General features: G+C 45.9%; 1 protein-coding gene across 1 annotated transcript in view; it reads left to right on the top strand.

Moving 5' to 3' along the window:
- CLPB (ClpB family mitochondrial disaggregase) overlaps window positions 1-16715 on the top strand; it is a 178032-nt gene that overhangs the window by 54362 nt on the left and 106955 nt on the right. The window contains exon 5 of the mRNA XM_068266561.1: window positions 564-692. Coding sequence (XP_068122662.1) covers window positions 564-692 — 129 coding nt within the window. The remainder of the gene's footprint in view (window positions 1-563; window positions 693-16715) is intronic.

Below are 16715 nucleotides of genomic sequence, written 5' to 3'. Positions count from 1 at the left end.
CAATCAGAGATATGTGAGCAATACTATTGGCCCCCGATCTCTGCGTGGAGTAGGAAGCAGGAGCGACAGGAGATCGATGACCACTGAAGGGGGCAGGGCAGGAGTGGCAGGAGATCGCTGACCACAGAAGGGGGCGGGGCTGGAGCGGCGGGAGATCAATGACCACAGAAGGGGGTGGAACAGTGGGAGATTGACGACAACAGAAGGGGGTGGGGAAGGAGCGGTGGGAGATTGATGACCACAGAAGGGGGCGGGGCAGAGGGAGATCAGGGGCCGCACAGCGTTGCAATGCATTGAGTCATACTAAACTCCTGCGACTCAATTGATGCACAATTGATTTGTGCTGAAATCTACGTGGATTGAACATGTAGTGTGGTAGGAATCGATCACTATTGATTGATTTCTGATTGGAGAGGGATTGATTGGTGCAATTGATCTGTGTATGCTGGTATTGGTCCCTCCTCCTCATGCCTGTATGTATTCAGTAGCAGATGTACAGTAGATGTTGTGTGTTTATGAATTGCCACCCATGCTGACCATCCTCTCCTCTGTTCCCTGTTTAGTGCTGGTGACGCGGGAGGACGAGTTCAGCAATCGCCTGAATAATCGCGTCAGCTTCCGCGGCTGCACGGCTCTGCACTACGCCGCTCTGGCCGATGACTACAGCGCGGTCCAGGCATTGTTGGAGGGAGGTGAGTCATGCACAGATCATGGATGGAGAACATCACAGGGGCCCAGCGTCCCCGTCCTGTGCTGATAGTGTAATGGTTAAGGGCTCTGCCTCTGACACAGGAGACCTAGGTTTAAATCTCTGCTCTGCCTGTTCAGTTAGCCAGCACCTATTCAGTAAGGAGTTCTTTGGGGCGGGACTCCCTAACACTGCTACTGCCTACTGAGTGCGCTCTAGTGGCTGCCTCATAAGCGCTTTGAGTCCGACAGGAAAAAAGCACTATACAAGAAAAGGAATTATTATAAATGTCACATTACAAAGTCTTTAGTCCCTTTTTTTTTTTTTTCAAAGGACCACTATCGCGAAAATTGTAAAATTTAAAATGCATTTGAACTCGCACAAATAAGAAGTACATTTCTTCCAGAGTACAATGAGCCATAAATGACTTTTCTCCTATGTTGCTGTCACTTACAGTAGGTAGTAGAAATCTGACAGAACTGACAGGTTTTGGACTAGCCCATCTCCTCATTGGGGTTGTGTTCAGTTTCAAAAGCACTTAGCGAAAGGCAGTTACTCCATCCAGCTGTCAAAAAAAAGTGAGCAGGGAGGCTGGCCAGCATCTTTGTATAAATCTCTTTCAAGGAATGTCTTTATAAAGAATAAAGTCCATGCTGAGAATCCCCTATGGAGTAGATGGATTAGCCCAAAACCTGTTGGTTCTGTCAGATCTCTACTGCTTACTGTAAGTGACAGCAACATAGGAGAAAAGTAATTTATGGCTCATTTTACTCTGGAAGAAAAGTACTTCTTATTTGTATGTGTTTACATGTATTTTACATTTTACAATTTTTGCGATAGTGGCCCTTTGAATGTGTTTGCCAAGCTACTTTCATATGTAACCGTTTTACGAATGTCTTTTATTATCAATGGTCTCAGCTGGTAAAGGGTCATATGAAGCTGACAGTGCAGAGTATCTTTTCTCAAAAGGCACACGGAACAGATAAACAAAGAAAACAGCTCTGCCTGGAAAAGGAAAAACTAAAGGTGGTCATACGTTAGGCGACTTGGCGGCCAATCGACCATCTGATTTGATTTTTATAATCGGAATCTGATCAAAATTGGTGCCAAGAGGTGCATGCCCGACCGACCATGCGACCAGTATAGGGCTGGAATTTGTCACATATATCGGTCGGACATGCTGCAAGCTGTCGGGCTGTCATGGGCTGCCAGGTGTGCAGCAGTAACAGCGAGCGATATCGGGATGAGGGACGAACACGATGAAACCTCTGGGCTGTTCCTGTAGTGTATAACGTGTGTGTATAATATGTGTATTTATGTAATATGTGTATTTCCATTAGCCCTATACACGCTGCTGGCGCGTGTGACATCACGCGCCACGCCGGTGTAATGTCTGATCGCGCTGCCCGGAAGCTTCCTTCCACACTGAGTAGCACGCATGCTCAGTGTGAAGTTAATGATGCTGCTGGAGGTAAAATAATAAATATCTCCGCTCCCACACATCCTACACTCACCAAATTTTCAGGGTAGGGAGGGCACCCCCGAACTGCCTCTATACCAAATTGCAGCCCCTGATCCCCGCTGGTTCAGGAGATAGATTACAGAAACCTATCGCTGGAACCAGCAGGTCTCGGGGGCTGCAATTTGGCATAGAGGTCGTTCGGGGGGGTCCCTTCTCTACCCTGAAAATTTGGGGAGCGTAAGAGGTGTGGTAGCGGAGATATTTAGTATTTTACCTCCAGCAGCATCATTCAATAGGAAATGTGGCCGCACAGTTTCCTACTGCGCATGCGGGGCAGCACAAATCCACAGGCAGCGTCATCAGACACAACACCGGCAGTGTATATGGGGCTATGGAAGAGCGGAGGATTCAGAAGAAAGGCGGGCACCGCGACTCAGGACAGGTAATGTGTAAATGTGGCGGCCTCGACCGATTCCTGAGAGATTGCATGCTAAAATTGATTGGGAATCGGTTTGCGGTGTATGGGCAGCCAACAGATCTCTCCAATCAGATTCAAGCAGAGAGAGATCTGTCTCTTGGTCCAATCTGCCCTCATTGCTGGGTGTATGGCCACCTTGACTGTCTGTACAATCTGAGCGTGGACTCACATTTTACTAATGCCTGTTCATAAGAAGGTCTGCACAGTGCGTATCAGACGGCCAGGGCCGGCCCGCTCATGAGGCGGGGTGAAACTTTTGCCTCAGGCGGAAAAATTCCAGGGGCGGCACCCGCCCGTCCGTGCGGGGAGCCGGCCGCCGAGCTGGAGGGGTAGCTGGCAGGACGGGGGTATTGGGCCTAGCGGCGGGGAGGGGGGTCGGACCCCCCCTCCCTCGCCTGGGTCCCCCGTGCTCCGCTCCCCTCCAGCCTTAAATACAAGCAGCCGCTATGTGTAAGAGGCACGGGCGGGTAGGACTCACCTCTTCCTCGTTCCAAGCGTGCGCTCCACTGACGTCACTTCCTGCAACGCCTCAGGCGGCAAATAGTCTAGGGCCGGCCCTGCAGACGGCCCACAGTCCATCAGTGCAGTTCTGCAGGGACATTGGCCATAGACTGTGGGTCCAGCATGCCAGCTCTTTAGGCGATGTCTGGTGCTCCTGTACACATGCTAGAATCTCTCTCTAGGCCGTCTCTTGGCCACCCCAGACGAGTATAGTCTAGCGTGTGTGTGCGTGACATGTAGAATGTAGTAAATTATTCCAGATAGCCACTATTATGGTCATTTTCCTGGTTACAGCATCAGAAATACTTCCTATAGCTATATATTGCTGTATAATGTACCGGTCAAGAGCTCTGCCTCTGACACAGGAGAGACCTGGGTTCGACTCTTCCTAGTCAGTAAGCTAGTACAGCACCTATTCAGTAAGGAGACCTTGGGCTAGACTCCCCAACACTGCTACTGCCTGCTGAGCGCCCCCTAGTGGCTGCAGCTCGGGCGCTTTGAGTTCGCCAGGAGAAAAGCGCAATATGAATGTTCTGTGTCTGGTCTATTTTGGTATATTACCCCACCCTCCCAGTGATGTCACAGCCTAGGCTGTTTAGCTATGCAGAATTTTCCTCTCAGAACATTCTACTGTGAGACCAGGTATATTTTGTACTTGCTGTGGAAATCTCAGAAACAAACATTCCGCAGAGCCACACCTGACAGGACTAAAGATGTCGCCCCCTGTAATCAATTTTGTAATGAAAAACAGAAGAGGAAAGATTTTACAATGGGCAAACGCTGCCTAAATATTTTATGCATTTGTAAAAAAAAAAAAAAAAGGCATTTTATTCATTGCACTATTTTCACTACAGTTTCTTTTAAAGGGAACCAAAATCGAGACTTCCATATTTATCTCCTGTTAATCAATACCAGTTGCCTGGCAGTCCTGCTGATTTATTTGGCTGCAGTACTGGCTGAATCACACACCTGAAACAAGCATGCAGCTAATCCAGTCACAGAGCACCTGATCTGGTGCATGCTCACTCAGGGGCTATGAATAAAAGTGTTAGAGGCAGATGGTCTACAGGACAGCCAGGTAACATGTATTGTTTGAAAGGAAATAAATATGTCAGCCTCCATATACCTATCACTTTAGGCTCCCTAATATGTCGGCACAGTTATAATCGGGTGTCAAACTCCATCACATAAGGGGACAAAATCTAGAGCATAGTCTTGTCGCGGGCCCAATTATTAAGAAGCTGCATTGTGTGCACCAGCCGAAGTGTCAGCAACATAGGAAAAAAGTAACGAATGGTGCATTTACTCTGGGAGAATTGTACATTTATATGCACACATTTTACAATTTTTCGCGATGATGCTTTAAAATGTGGCGTTGAAGCTGGGAAATCTCCTGTTGTAGGCCTGAGTATGCAGCCACCTTTGAACTTTAGAGAGAGGGGAAGGTTGGGGTAAGCTGGGGAATGGTGGACAACACCTGGGGTACTGGGGAGCTGGAAAAAAGGGGGCCGGGTGAGGGTGGACGGAAAGGGCGTCGCCATAGACTGTAATGCAATTATTGTAAATACGACGAAAAAGCAGAAAAAAGGCGCCTAATAAATGTTTATCACTTAAGAAACTTGCAACGTTATAGTTTTTGTGAAATTAATTTGTTTGCATGTACAGATTTTACGTTATCGAAGATATTCTCGTTTCTATGTGTGAAAAGGTTTTTCTGCAGAGGGAGTGGTTAAGGTTAGGCACCACCGGGGGGGTGGTTAGGTACCACCTGGGCGGCGGTTAGTTTTAGGCACCACTCAGGGGGGTGGTTAGGGTTCGGCACCACCAGGGGAGTGGTTATTTTTAGGCACCACCAGGGGAGGGTTGTGTGTGAGAGTAGAGTTGGGTAGGGTTGGGTTAAAGAGGAACTCCAGTGAAAATAGTGTAATAAAAAAGTGCTTCATTTTTACAATAATTATGTATAAATAATTTAGTCAGTGTTTGCTCATTGTAAAATCTTTCCTCTCCCTGATTTACATTCTCACATTTATTACATGGTGACATTGTTACTGTGGACAGGTTATGTAGCTGCTCCTAGCTGTTTTGGCCGTTGGAGTCAGCTGTAAACAGCTAATTCCTGTCTGTGAACATTGTTACATTGTGGCAGTTTGCCCAGAGTACCGCGGTCCCAGAGCTTCTTGTGGGAGGGGTTTCACCACAATATCAGTCATACAGCGCCCCCTGATGGTCTGTTTGTGAAAAGCAATAGATTTCTCATGTAAAAGGGGGGGTATCAGCTACTGATTGGGATAAAGTTCAATTCTTGGTTGGAGTTTCTCTTTAAGCTGTATTGTTGAAATACGTAACGATTTTTAATGTTAATATATTTTAGTTTTCATCTCCCGTTTGTTTTTACAACCGTGTTTATCGTTAACCAAGTTTGATGATGATGTTTAACGTTAATAAGATTTCGTTATCCACCGGCACCATTTCGTTATCCAGCCGGGCCCTTTTTTTCATGCACGCGGGTACAGGGGGAGAGTCAGATGTGATTCTCACAGGGGTTGCGGCACTCTCCTAAAATCTGATGATTATTAATTCCGAACACTGAGAAAAAGTTTAGCGTGGAGAGGGATGGGGTTTCAGTAAAATGAAGTGCAGAGACCTCAGAGCCCCGTGACTGTGGCTGGATTGTGTGGTGAGGAGCAGAAGGTGAGGAGGTTCTGGCTGGATGAACATCTCACCTTCTGCGTCTCTTCCTCTCCACCTGTCCCTCCGTATCTCTCCTTCCCTCAGGCACTTCCACCCTCCTCACAGCCAACAAACCATTAACCGGTCACTTAAACAGGCCCCCTGCCTTCCGGCTCCCTCAGGCCATGCTCTTATCAATGGCTCAGTTGACCTCTGAAGGACTTGTGTATCCAACAAAGGGGTCACCACACCAGCTGAGCATTGAGCAGCCGGCTCTGCTCGCCTCCTTCACGGTAAAGAGGAATGTCCTCCTCAGAGTGTCGGCTCCAGTGAAAGTCTCCAAACGTCTCCGTGTTTAGAGTGTGAGGACAGATGGGGTCCCTGAGCGGACCCTCGGGGCTGTTTACCTTGTCTTACCTCTTCCATTTGACCCGTCACCACCTTGTTTTCATGCTGTCTAGACCTACAGATGTTCTCCCACCTTACAGACCCAGGCTGGTTAACCTGGAGCTCCTGTGGGAAGAGGACCTGTCACTGATATCAGGATGTAGACTATTAGCAGGACACGTTAGCAAAGGCTAATCATGGTTTTATTTTGAATAGAAATCTGTCATGTTGTGTTTTACTTCTTCTTTAAAGAGACACTGAAGCGAAAACAAAAATATGATATAGTGAATTGGTTGTGTACTATGAATAATTACTAGAAGATTAGCAGCAAAGAAAATATTCTCATACTTTTATTTTCAGGTATATAGTGTTTTTTCTAACATTGCATCATTCTATAATATGTGCAGATTACACAACACTCAGCATTCAAAATGAGTTTTTCAGAGCAGTCTGTGAGATAATAAAAGTCAGATAACAGCCCTCTCCAAGACTAAAGGTGCCCATACACTCGTCAGATTGGCAGCAGATAGATAAGAAATGCATCTGATGATCTATCTGATGCGTTTTTAGAACATTTTTTACCAGGATAGAATTCCAATAGATTTCAGTTTGAAATCTATTGAAATTCGATCTGATGGCATTTTTTTGCCATCAGATTTCCATTAAGGCCAATGCAAACTGATAAGCAATCTCATCAGATCGACCTAAATTTTCCACCCTGCAAGTTCGGTGGAAATCCATCGAAATCGATTGAAATCGGCCATCGATCGGTCGATTGGCCAACCGATTTGCGATCGATCGGGATCGATCGGTCGGCCAGAAAATCGGCTGAGTGTATGGGCTGCTTAACTTAGTGGGAGAGCTTAATGGCTTTATTGCATAGAGATAACAACTGGAGTTTCTCAACTCTTCCTGTACTGGAAACAATTAGACTGATGTATCTGATCTTAATGTTTTATTTCTTAGCTGTACTACACATACAAATCATAATATCATCATTTTTTTTTCGCTTCAGTGTCTCTTTAAGGCCTTTTTCAAGCGGAGGCGATTCTTAAAATCGCCCACAAAACGCTTGTGCAATGCGTCTGTATGAGAAGGTTCATATCAGCGCGGTTCGTTTCCGATCCGCTCAGCAGAGCGGTGCCTGGACCATTTGTGTGGCAATTCCGCCTCAATGGAAGGTAGAAGAAAAACGCAAACGCTCACAAAATCGCTTTGTGCAGCAATTGTGTCCGCGTTTTTAAGAATAAATACATTGCATTTATTATTTTCCGTGTCAAAGAGTTCACTTCCTCACTTGTGTCAGGGAGTGAATTTAAAAAAAAGCTCGGGAAAAGCACTTGGGAAACGCAACGCCCACCCAAGCGCCGCAAATGAAAAAAAAATTGCTCCAAAAAATGCCCAACGCGAGAGGAACGCAATGTGAACGGGGCCTAAAGGGAGCCACAGCAGAGATCATGCAGTGCATTTATCATATAAGGGGAGCAGTCAATTGCCAAATCGGCTATGACAGGTACACACGATGCAACTTACCGTCAGATCAACGGGTTGAATCGATTATTTTCAACATGTCTGACCTGCTCCTAATTAATTAATCAATCCCGTTTTCGATCTGGTGCAGATCAGATCTGATGGGAAGTTGCATCGTGTGTAGCAGCCATTGGATCGTCTGCTGTCCAGATGCCAGATGATTCACAGCTAAGGCAGCAAGTTAAAAGGAACCCTAGGTGTGAGACCGACAGTATGGAGACTGCCATATTTATCTCCTTTTAAACAATACCAGTTACCTGACAGCCCTGCTGATCTATTTGGCTGAAGTAGTGTCTGAAACACACACCTGAAACAAGCATGCAGCTAATCTTGTCAGATCTGACAATGTCAGAAACATCTGATCAGCTGCATGCTTGTTCAGCAGCTATGGCTGACAGTATTCCAGGCAGAGGATCAGCAGGGCTGCCAGGCAATCGTTATTGCTTAAAGGGAACCTAAACTGAGAAGGATATGGATTTTTCCTTTTAAAATAATCCCAGTTGCCTGACTCTCCTGCTAATCCTGTGTCTCTAATACTTTTAGCCACAGCCGCTGAACAAGCATGCAGGTCAGGTGCTCTGATTGAAGTCAGACTGGATTAGCTGCATGCTTGTTTCAGGCATGTGATTCAGCCACTACTGCAGCCAAAGAGATCAGCAGGGGTGCCAGGCAACCGATATTGTTTAAAAGGAAACATCCAAATCTCTCTCAGTTTAGGTTCCCTTTAAAAGGAAATAAACATGGCAGCCTCCATATCCCTCTGTTACAAGGGCGGGGTCTGGTGCCTGGTAGTAAAGGCGTTTGACATTGGGATGATCGACCGTTCCTTGGCTGGTGTCCCCAACGTGTTACTATTCGATCAGAGAGGGAGCTATTTTAAGGTGGCAACACACCATACAATTTTTTTAGATATTTTTTTAATTCAAAAATTGCAATACATTTTCCTGACTGATTGTAAGGTTTAAAAAATCTCACCAACGTACCACACACATGTTCAATTTTTCCTCAGTTAGGATAAAAATGATTGGAAACTCAGAAAAAATTGCTGAAAGTCTGAACATCAAGTAATTGACCATCTTCCCTACACCATTCAATTTCCATATAAATGACCAGAAAAGTACAACACTCCCATTTTTCTTTTAAAAATGGGAAATTTGATCAGATTTCTCGATTGAATGAAAAAAAAACTTTGATTTTTCTATACAACCGATTTGTATTTATTGAATTGGTGTAAAATTGGATCTTTTTAATTGTGTGGTGTGTGGCCACCTTAACCATTCCTGCCGCCTGGACGTGATTGGGAGACCTTCCAAGCGGTGATGCGTGCTCTCCTGCTAGCCCCATAGAACTCCGTTCACGCCAATCGGCGTGTATTTGTCCTGAAGCTGCTGCCGCATTCACGCCAATTGGTGTGTTGCGGTCGACAAAGTTTAAATGGTGTAATAACCGGGACACATGGGCAAATACAATACACAGGTTTTACTTATGGTAGCATGTATTATTTTAAAGCTATAATGGCCGAAACCTGAGAAATAATGAATCGTTTCCATTTATCTTAATATTCCTGTTAAAATGCATTTAGAAAACAATAATTCTTAGCTAAATGTACTACCAAAAGAATGTCTAATTGGTGGCGGAAAAACAAGATATAGATCAATTCATTGTGATAAGTAGTGATAAAGTTATTGGCGAATGAATGGGAGGTGGAAATTGCTCCAATGCATAAGGTGAAAAATCCCAGCAGGCTGAAATGGTTAATAGTCAACCTTCTACCAGATCAAACAATGTCTGGGTACTTCCAGTTCAGGAAAGATGGGGGGGTCAGTGGCATGAAGTCTGAGGGGTTCCGGTCTCTGAAACACGCAATGACTGTACACGCAGCAGAGCAGGGGTGTGCGGATCACAAGAGCACATACATTGCATTACAGATCTGTGTCTGGTCTCTCTCTATCCGGCCTGCATTCAGCTCTGTGGGCTGCTCATTGTTCATTCTTCTCCCTCCAGATAAGTAGACAGGAAGTCCAGTGTAGGGAAACATGGCTGACCCCCTGCATTGAGCAGCAGCCCGGGGGTTAATCCTCTGTACACAGGGCACAACCTCGCCGGTCAATACGGAGTCACGCCGCGGCCAGCCACACTCGCTCTTTATTGTTTTAATCATCGCGCTCGCAATTTACTGCCCTGCGCCGGGAATCAATACCAGTATCATAAGCGTGCGAGCGCTCATCCGGCGAGAGACCAGCGCTTATAAGCCTGATACCAGCCCGGCCATTATTGTCTCTTGTCCTGGCGGTCAATCATCTGACAAACGCGGCCTTCCTTCCCCCCTCGGGGCTCATTCACACTTCCGGCACCCACAGCCAGCTGCTGACAGCCGCGCAGATACGTTCTGCCTCGCTCAGACCTCCACTGACTGCTCTATTCCCGAACCGCAGAATCTAGCACAGGGAGTCCTATTCACATCCAGGATTTGAAGAGGACCTGTAGTGAAAACAACAAAATGAATAAAATTGCTTATTGTTTACAATATTCATGTTATAGATCATTTAGTCAGTGTTTGGCCACTGTAAAATCTTTCCTCTCCCTGATTTACATTCTGAAATGTATCACTGGTGGTGGCATCTTTAGTTCTGCCAGGTGATCTGTACGGAATGTTTGTTACTGGGAGTTCTATGCACAGAAGGAGACACTGCTTGCTTGGCAGTTAGAAAAAGCCATTATTTCCCATAATGCAGCATTATTCACAGACAGGAAACTGTCAGGGCCATGGTCATGACATCACCCTGTGGGAGGGGTTCCACCACAATATCAGCCATACAGACCCCCTAGGAAGCTACTGGGAAGTTCAATCCTTGGGTTAAAGTTCTTTAAAGTTGAAATATTGTTAGTAGTAGTGTTAAAAACAACCTCTCCCAGACTTGTTTGTGTGCAGAAGATTACAGTATGTGCCACGCACACTCCTCTGATGAGGCTTGCTTTTTAGAACTTTTACAAAGTGAAGCTTTCAGATGCCTGTAAAACGGTTTTGGTTTTTATTCTTGTCAGTATTTATTTTACCGATGAGGCTGATGGGCACTGTTGATTTCTCCCGACAAGCAGATGCGTTTCCCATAGAAACCTATGATGAAAAGGCTTTATTGTTATGTAGTACTAGTTGACCTAAGCCCGTTTAAAAACGGGCTCTAGGTGTGTCGCTGCCACCACCGCCGCATGTCAGCGCGCTTGCGCACACACGCCCGCCCCCCTTTCCCAACAGCTGTCTGTGCGGCACTTGCACAGTAGCACAAACTCATGGACACCGGGAAACCGGGACGCAGGGACACGGGAATTATTACGTTGGATTTATATTTAGCGCCGACATCTTCCACAGCGCTGTACAGAGTATATTGTCTTGTCACATATCTGTCCTTCGGAGGAGCTCACAATCTAATCCCCCTCCCCCCCCCCCCCCCCCCATAGTCCTATGTCTATGCATGTATCGTGTAGTGTATGTATCTTAGTCTAGGGCCAATTCAGGGGTAAGCCAATTAACTTATCTGTATATTTTTGGGATGCGAGAGGAAACCCACTCAGACACGGGGAGAACATACAAACTCTATGAAGGTAGTGCCCTGGCTGGTATTTAAACCGGGGACCCAGCGCTGCAAGGCGAGAGAGCTAACCACTACGCCACCATGCTGCTTCCACTCCCCAATATCAGCCTTAAAGTGCCCATTAATGGTGCAATTTTTCTCATCACCTACGATCTTTCAACTCTTTTGATTTGAACACTTTTTGATTGAATTGTACAGAACACTGCACAGTGTGTGGCCAAAATCGATGTGAAACGATTCTATGATCGATTGGAACAGAAAATGTAATCAGTCTAGTTGTATTGGATTTTAAGATCGTATCTAAACAGAGAAAATGCCCTAACTGACCAGTTTATGGAAACAATCGTTAATTACCTTCTTGTACCTAATTACTTACAAATTGTAAAATGTGTTGAAAAATTACATCTGATGAAAAAAATTGTACCACTTGTGGGCACCTTTAAAGTCAACCAGAGACTTTGGTATGCAAAGATACTTTATTTACCCGGGCCTTCCTCCCGGGCCTTATAAGCACAGATGCGTCCCTCGCCGTCCTCCTGCAGACCTCCATTTGTCTGCAATCATCCCCGGTAACAGGCTCCGTCACGTCAGTCAGGGTCTTCTGCGCATGCATGGACCTCCCACACATGCGCAGAAGACCCAGACTGGACCCGACTGAGCCTGTTACCGGGGATGATTGCGGACAAATGGAGGACTGCAGGAGGACGGCGAGGGACACATCTGTGCTTCTAGGGCATACCGAAGTCTCTGGTTTACTTTGAAGGAAACCTGAAGTGCGTAAAATTAATTGAAATAAACACATGACTTAGCTGTAAATGAATATTACATACTTACCTCACCATCAGTTCCTCTCAGAAGCTCAACATTTTCTTCTTACAGTGATCCCTTCCAGTTCTGACAATATTTTGTCAGACCTGAAATATACCAGTTGCTGTCAGTTATATATCAGCAGCTGTCAGTTACAACTGAATGTGCAAGGTAATGACCATGTTTCCCTATGGCTCAAGTGGGTGATATTACAGTTTAACAGTGTGCTGACCAGGAAGCTGTTATGGGGTAATGGCTATTTATAAAATGTAGGACGGAGAAATCCACTGATCACAGCGGACAAATGGGACGCAGGAGGAGAAAGAGATTGAGTAAACTGCACAGGAGGTAAGTATGACTTGTGTATAACAATAATCCAGACATTTATATAGCGTTTTTCTCCTGTAAGACTCAAAGCGCTCAAGAGCTGCAGCCACTGGGACGCGCTCAGGAGGCCACCCTGCAGTGTTAGGGAGTCTTGCCTTGAACTCCTTACTGAATAGGAACTGACCCTAGCCAGGATTGGAACCCTGGTCTCCCATGTCAAAGGCAGTGCCCTTAACCAGTACACTATCCAGTCACTGGTTATTTTGACTTTTTATTTTCAGTTCAGGTCCTCTTTAAAGAGCACCCGAGGTGAGAGTGATATGGAGGCTGCCATTTTTATCTCCTTGTAAACAATGCTAGTTGCGTGGCAGTTCTGTTGATCTTCTGGCATACATAGTGTCTGAGTCAGAACCCTGCAACAAACATGTGGCCAATCCAGGAAAACATTAAGATGCGTATACATGTACTACTAAATACAGTACAACGGGTCTGCCGGACCCTCCCGCTGGGCGGTCTGTAGCTGACAGTATGAGCGTGTGTACGCACTGTCGGCGGACTGATAAGGCTGTTTCTGAACGATCCGCGGATCGTTCAGAAACACCCTTATCAGTCCGCCGACAGCGCTTACACACGCGCATACTATCGGCTAAAGACCGCCCAGCGGGAGGGTCCGGCGGACCCGTTGTTGCATTTAGTAGTACTTGTGTACGCACCTTAAAGGAATACTTAAGTCTAGAAAAAAAATGACATTTACTCACCTGGGGCATCCCTCAGCCCCCCGAAGCTGGATGGTGCCCTCGCAGCCCTGCTCCGATCGTCCTGTCCCCGCCGGCGGCTACTTCCGGTTCGCCGACAGGCTGGGAACGCGGCTGATTTTCCGCGTTCCCAGCCGCTGCTATCACTCTCCATGCTGCTATAGCGTATATATATACGCTATAGCAGCATAGAGAGTGATAGCAGCGGCTGGGAACGCGGAAAATCAGCCGCGTTCCCAGCCTGTCGGTGGCTGTCGCCGAACCGGAAGTAGCCGCCGGCGGGGACAGGACGATCGGAGCGGGGCTGCGAGGGCACCATCCAGCTTCGGGGGGCTGAGGGATGCCCCAGGTGAGTAAATGTCATTTTTTTTTCTAGACTTAAGTATTCCTTTAAAGAGAACCCGAGGTGAGTTTAAAGAATGTTATCTGCATACAGAGGCTGGATCTGCCTATACAGCCCAGCCTCTGTTGCTATCCCAAACCCCACTAAGGTCCCCCTGCACTCTGCAATCCCTCATAAATCACAGCCGTGCTGTGAGGCTGTGTTTACATCTGTAGTGTCAGTCTCAGCTGCTCCCCCGCCTCCTGCATAGCTCCGGTCCCTGCCCCGTCCCTTCCCTCCAATCAGCAGGGAGGGAAGGGATGCAGGCGGGGACTGGAGTTCTGCAGGAGGCGGGGAGAGCAGCAGACTGACACTATAGAGATAAACACAGCCAGCTCTGACAAGCTGTTTGTCAGCAGCATGGCTGTGATTTATGAGGGATTGCAGAGTGCAGGGGGAGCTTAGGGTTGTTTGGGATAGCAACAGAGGCTGGGCTGTATAGGCAGATCCAGCCTCTGTATGCAGATAATATTCTTCAAACCCACCTCGGGTTCTCTTTAAGTCAGAGTACCTAATCTGCATATGCAGAGAATCAGCAGGACTGCCAGGCAACTGGTATTGTTTATAAGAAAATAAATATGGCAGCTTCCATATCACTCTCATCTCGGGTGTCCTTTAAAGGACATCCACTTTACTTACCTGCGGCTCCTTCCAGCCCCCAGCAGTCTATCTGCTCTAGCGCTGCACTTCCTCTGCGCTCCAGTGCGCTGATAGCCCCTCTGACAGACAGCTGTGGTTGCCGGCTTCAGTGTGAGTGCATCCCCGTGTCTCCTTCCATCGCTCTCCCATAGCCTGGAGCATTCTGCTCTTCTGCATTTTGTCTCTGTGCAGGAGCACGATCGAGAGAGGCACGTAGACACGCATGCGCCCACTACTGTGGCCAGGCATCTTTCAGAGGGGCTAGCGGGGCACTAGAGGGCAGCGGTACTACAGCAAAGGACCACATAGACTTCTAGGGGCTGGAACAAACTGCATGCAAGTAAAGCTCAACTCTTCTCTTTCACAAAAATCAAGCATAAAACTGGACTAAGAGTAACTTGGTTTAACCCTTTAGCAGTCAGTTTATTTACAGGTTTGCTCCAAGTCAATTTATTTTAGAACATTTTTTTTAAATTTCTTATTTGTTACATTTCCCTGCTTCTAATTAGTACTGCTGTAATATGTATTTATGGCCACTTGTCACTAGGGGGCAGTATGAGACAATAGCAGAGGACTTCTGCTGTCAGTTTTTATATCCTCTGCATCAAAGCATTACAAGAATTTACAGCACAATGAGTTCTGCCAATTAAAGTGGATCCGAGATGAAAAACTAACTATGACAAGTAACTTGTCTATATATCTTATCTAAAGTTTAGATAGTTTACACAGCAAATCTAGCTGCAAGCAGCTTCAAAACTTTATGATTATTTATTCCTGTGATACAATGAGAGCAGCCATGTTCTGTTTGTCACATTGTCACAGGCTGAGGGCTGGAGATGCTATCAGCTTGCCTGTGTGGAAATTCAGTCTCCTCTCCTCCCTCCTCCCCTCTGCCTCTGAAATCTCTGGCTAGTAACACCTCCCCCTCTTCCTGCCCAGACTGAGCTCCCATAAGCCCTTGCTACAATGCCAAGGCACAAAAGGAGTTGTGGGCGAGGCTTGTTTAGTTTATAGGAAATTAGAGTATTAAAGAGAATCTGTACTCTGAAATTCTTACAATAAAAAGCATACCATTCTATTCATTATGTGCTCCTGGTCCCCTCTGTGCTGTTTCTGCCATTCTCTGCTGCAAACCTGGCTTGTAATTGCCAGTTTTAGGCAGTGTTTACAAACAAACTAACCAGCTTCTAATAGGCTCAGCTAAGCAGAGTGTGTTAGTCACACAGAGCCTGCAGGGGGTGTGTACAGCTTCTAGCTAATCACAAGCAGCCCTGCACATTCCAGTCTGACTGCCTCAGCCTGACTGTGCCGACTATAGAGAGAAGATTAGATCATATAACAGAGATAACACAGCTACTGTGCAATTAGGAAAAGCTGCAGTAAGCCAGACCACATTAGAAAAGGCATAGGAACTTATAGCATAGAAGAAATAAAGATAAACAATTTGTTACAGAGTCTCTTTAAGGCCTCTTTCACAGTGGGATGTTAAAAGTCGCATGTTATAAAAAATAACGCAGACTATCGCACATCAATACAAAGTCTGTGCGACACTCACAGTGCACACATTGCGTAGTGTGTAACGTGTAGCAATATTTAGAAAGTGCTGCATGCAGTGCGATTAGCAATACATCTGCTGCGTTGTGTGTTTCACATGCTCAGTAAGGTGTTTTTTTTTTTTTTTAATGTAACGCATGCGCTGTTTTCGTTCCATCAGCATGCGATGAAAACGGTGCACCAAGAGACACATAACGTAGTACAAAAAAGCATCCAATTTCATAACCTACATGCGCTGCGTTAGGGGCACGTTGTGCGACTTCAACGTCGCATCAAACGCAACGTCCCACTGTGACAGAGGCCTTATACAAAACAAAAAAAAGTATTTGGCTTGAGGAATGCCCAATAAACTATATGAAAGGAACACAATTCTGCAATGTGTAAAAGTTTGTCGGATCCACTTTAAGGTCAAAAGCAGCGCACTTATCTCAAACGAGATAACTCCTTTTCAAGTTGCTAATGGTTTAAGAGCGCAGTGCAAGATAAGCTAATATTTTTATGAAATTTTAACTTGATAGCAAGCATCATCTTGAAAGAAGAATTTGCAATAATTCAGGTTGGAGTGAGCTTGAGCTGTCTCTCAGAGCATTACTGCTGAATATATGCAAATTAACCATTGTGCCCTTAGAAGCTAAACACACCTCCAGAACCGCTGGAATGCAATGATGTGTCAGTTTGTTAATTTGTACAGAGCCATAATAATCCAACATGCATACAGACTGTTTTGGATTGTTTGATTCTCATCAGTGCATGGCATAGATTCATTTGGCTCTATGCAGTAGGGCTTGTAACACCGAGAGGGACATGCTACCCAGCGAGCTCATGGTGACCCAGAACTCATTGGAGTGTGTAAGGGACTACAATGGTCCTAAAAGTCCCCTTACTAAGATGTTAAGAAAAACAAAAGTTTGCTTTCTTAAAACAGAAAGAATTTGCAATAAT

The sequence above is a fragment of the Hyperolius riggenbachi genome, chromosome 2, assembly GCF_040937935.1.
Source record: "Hyperolius riggenbachi isolate aHypRig1 chromosome 2, aHypRig1.pri, whole genome shotgun sequence".
NCBI lineage: Eukaryota > Metazoa > Chordata > Amphibia > Anura > Hyperoliidae > Hyperolius > Hyperolius riggenbachi.
Note: the sequence above shows the minus strand (reverse complement) of the source record. Positions and strands in the feature narration are given on the sequence as shown.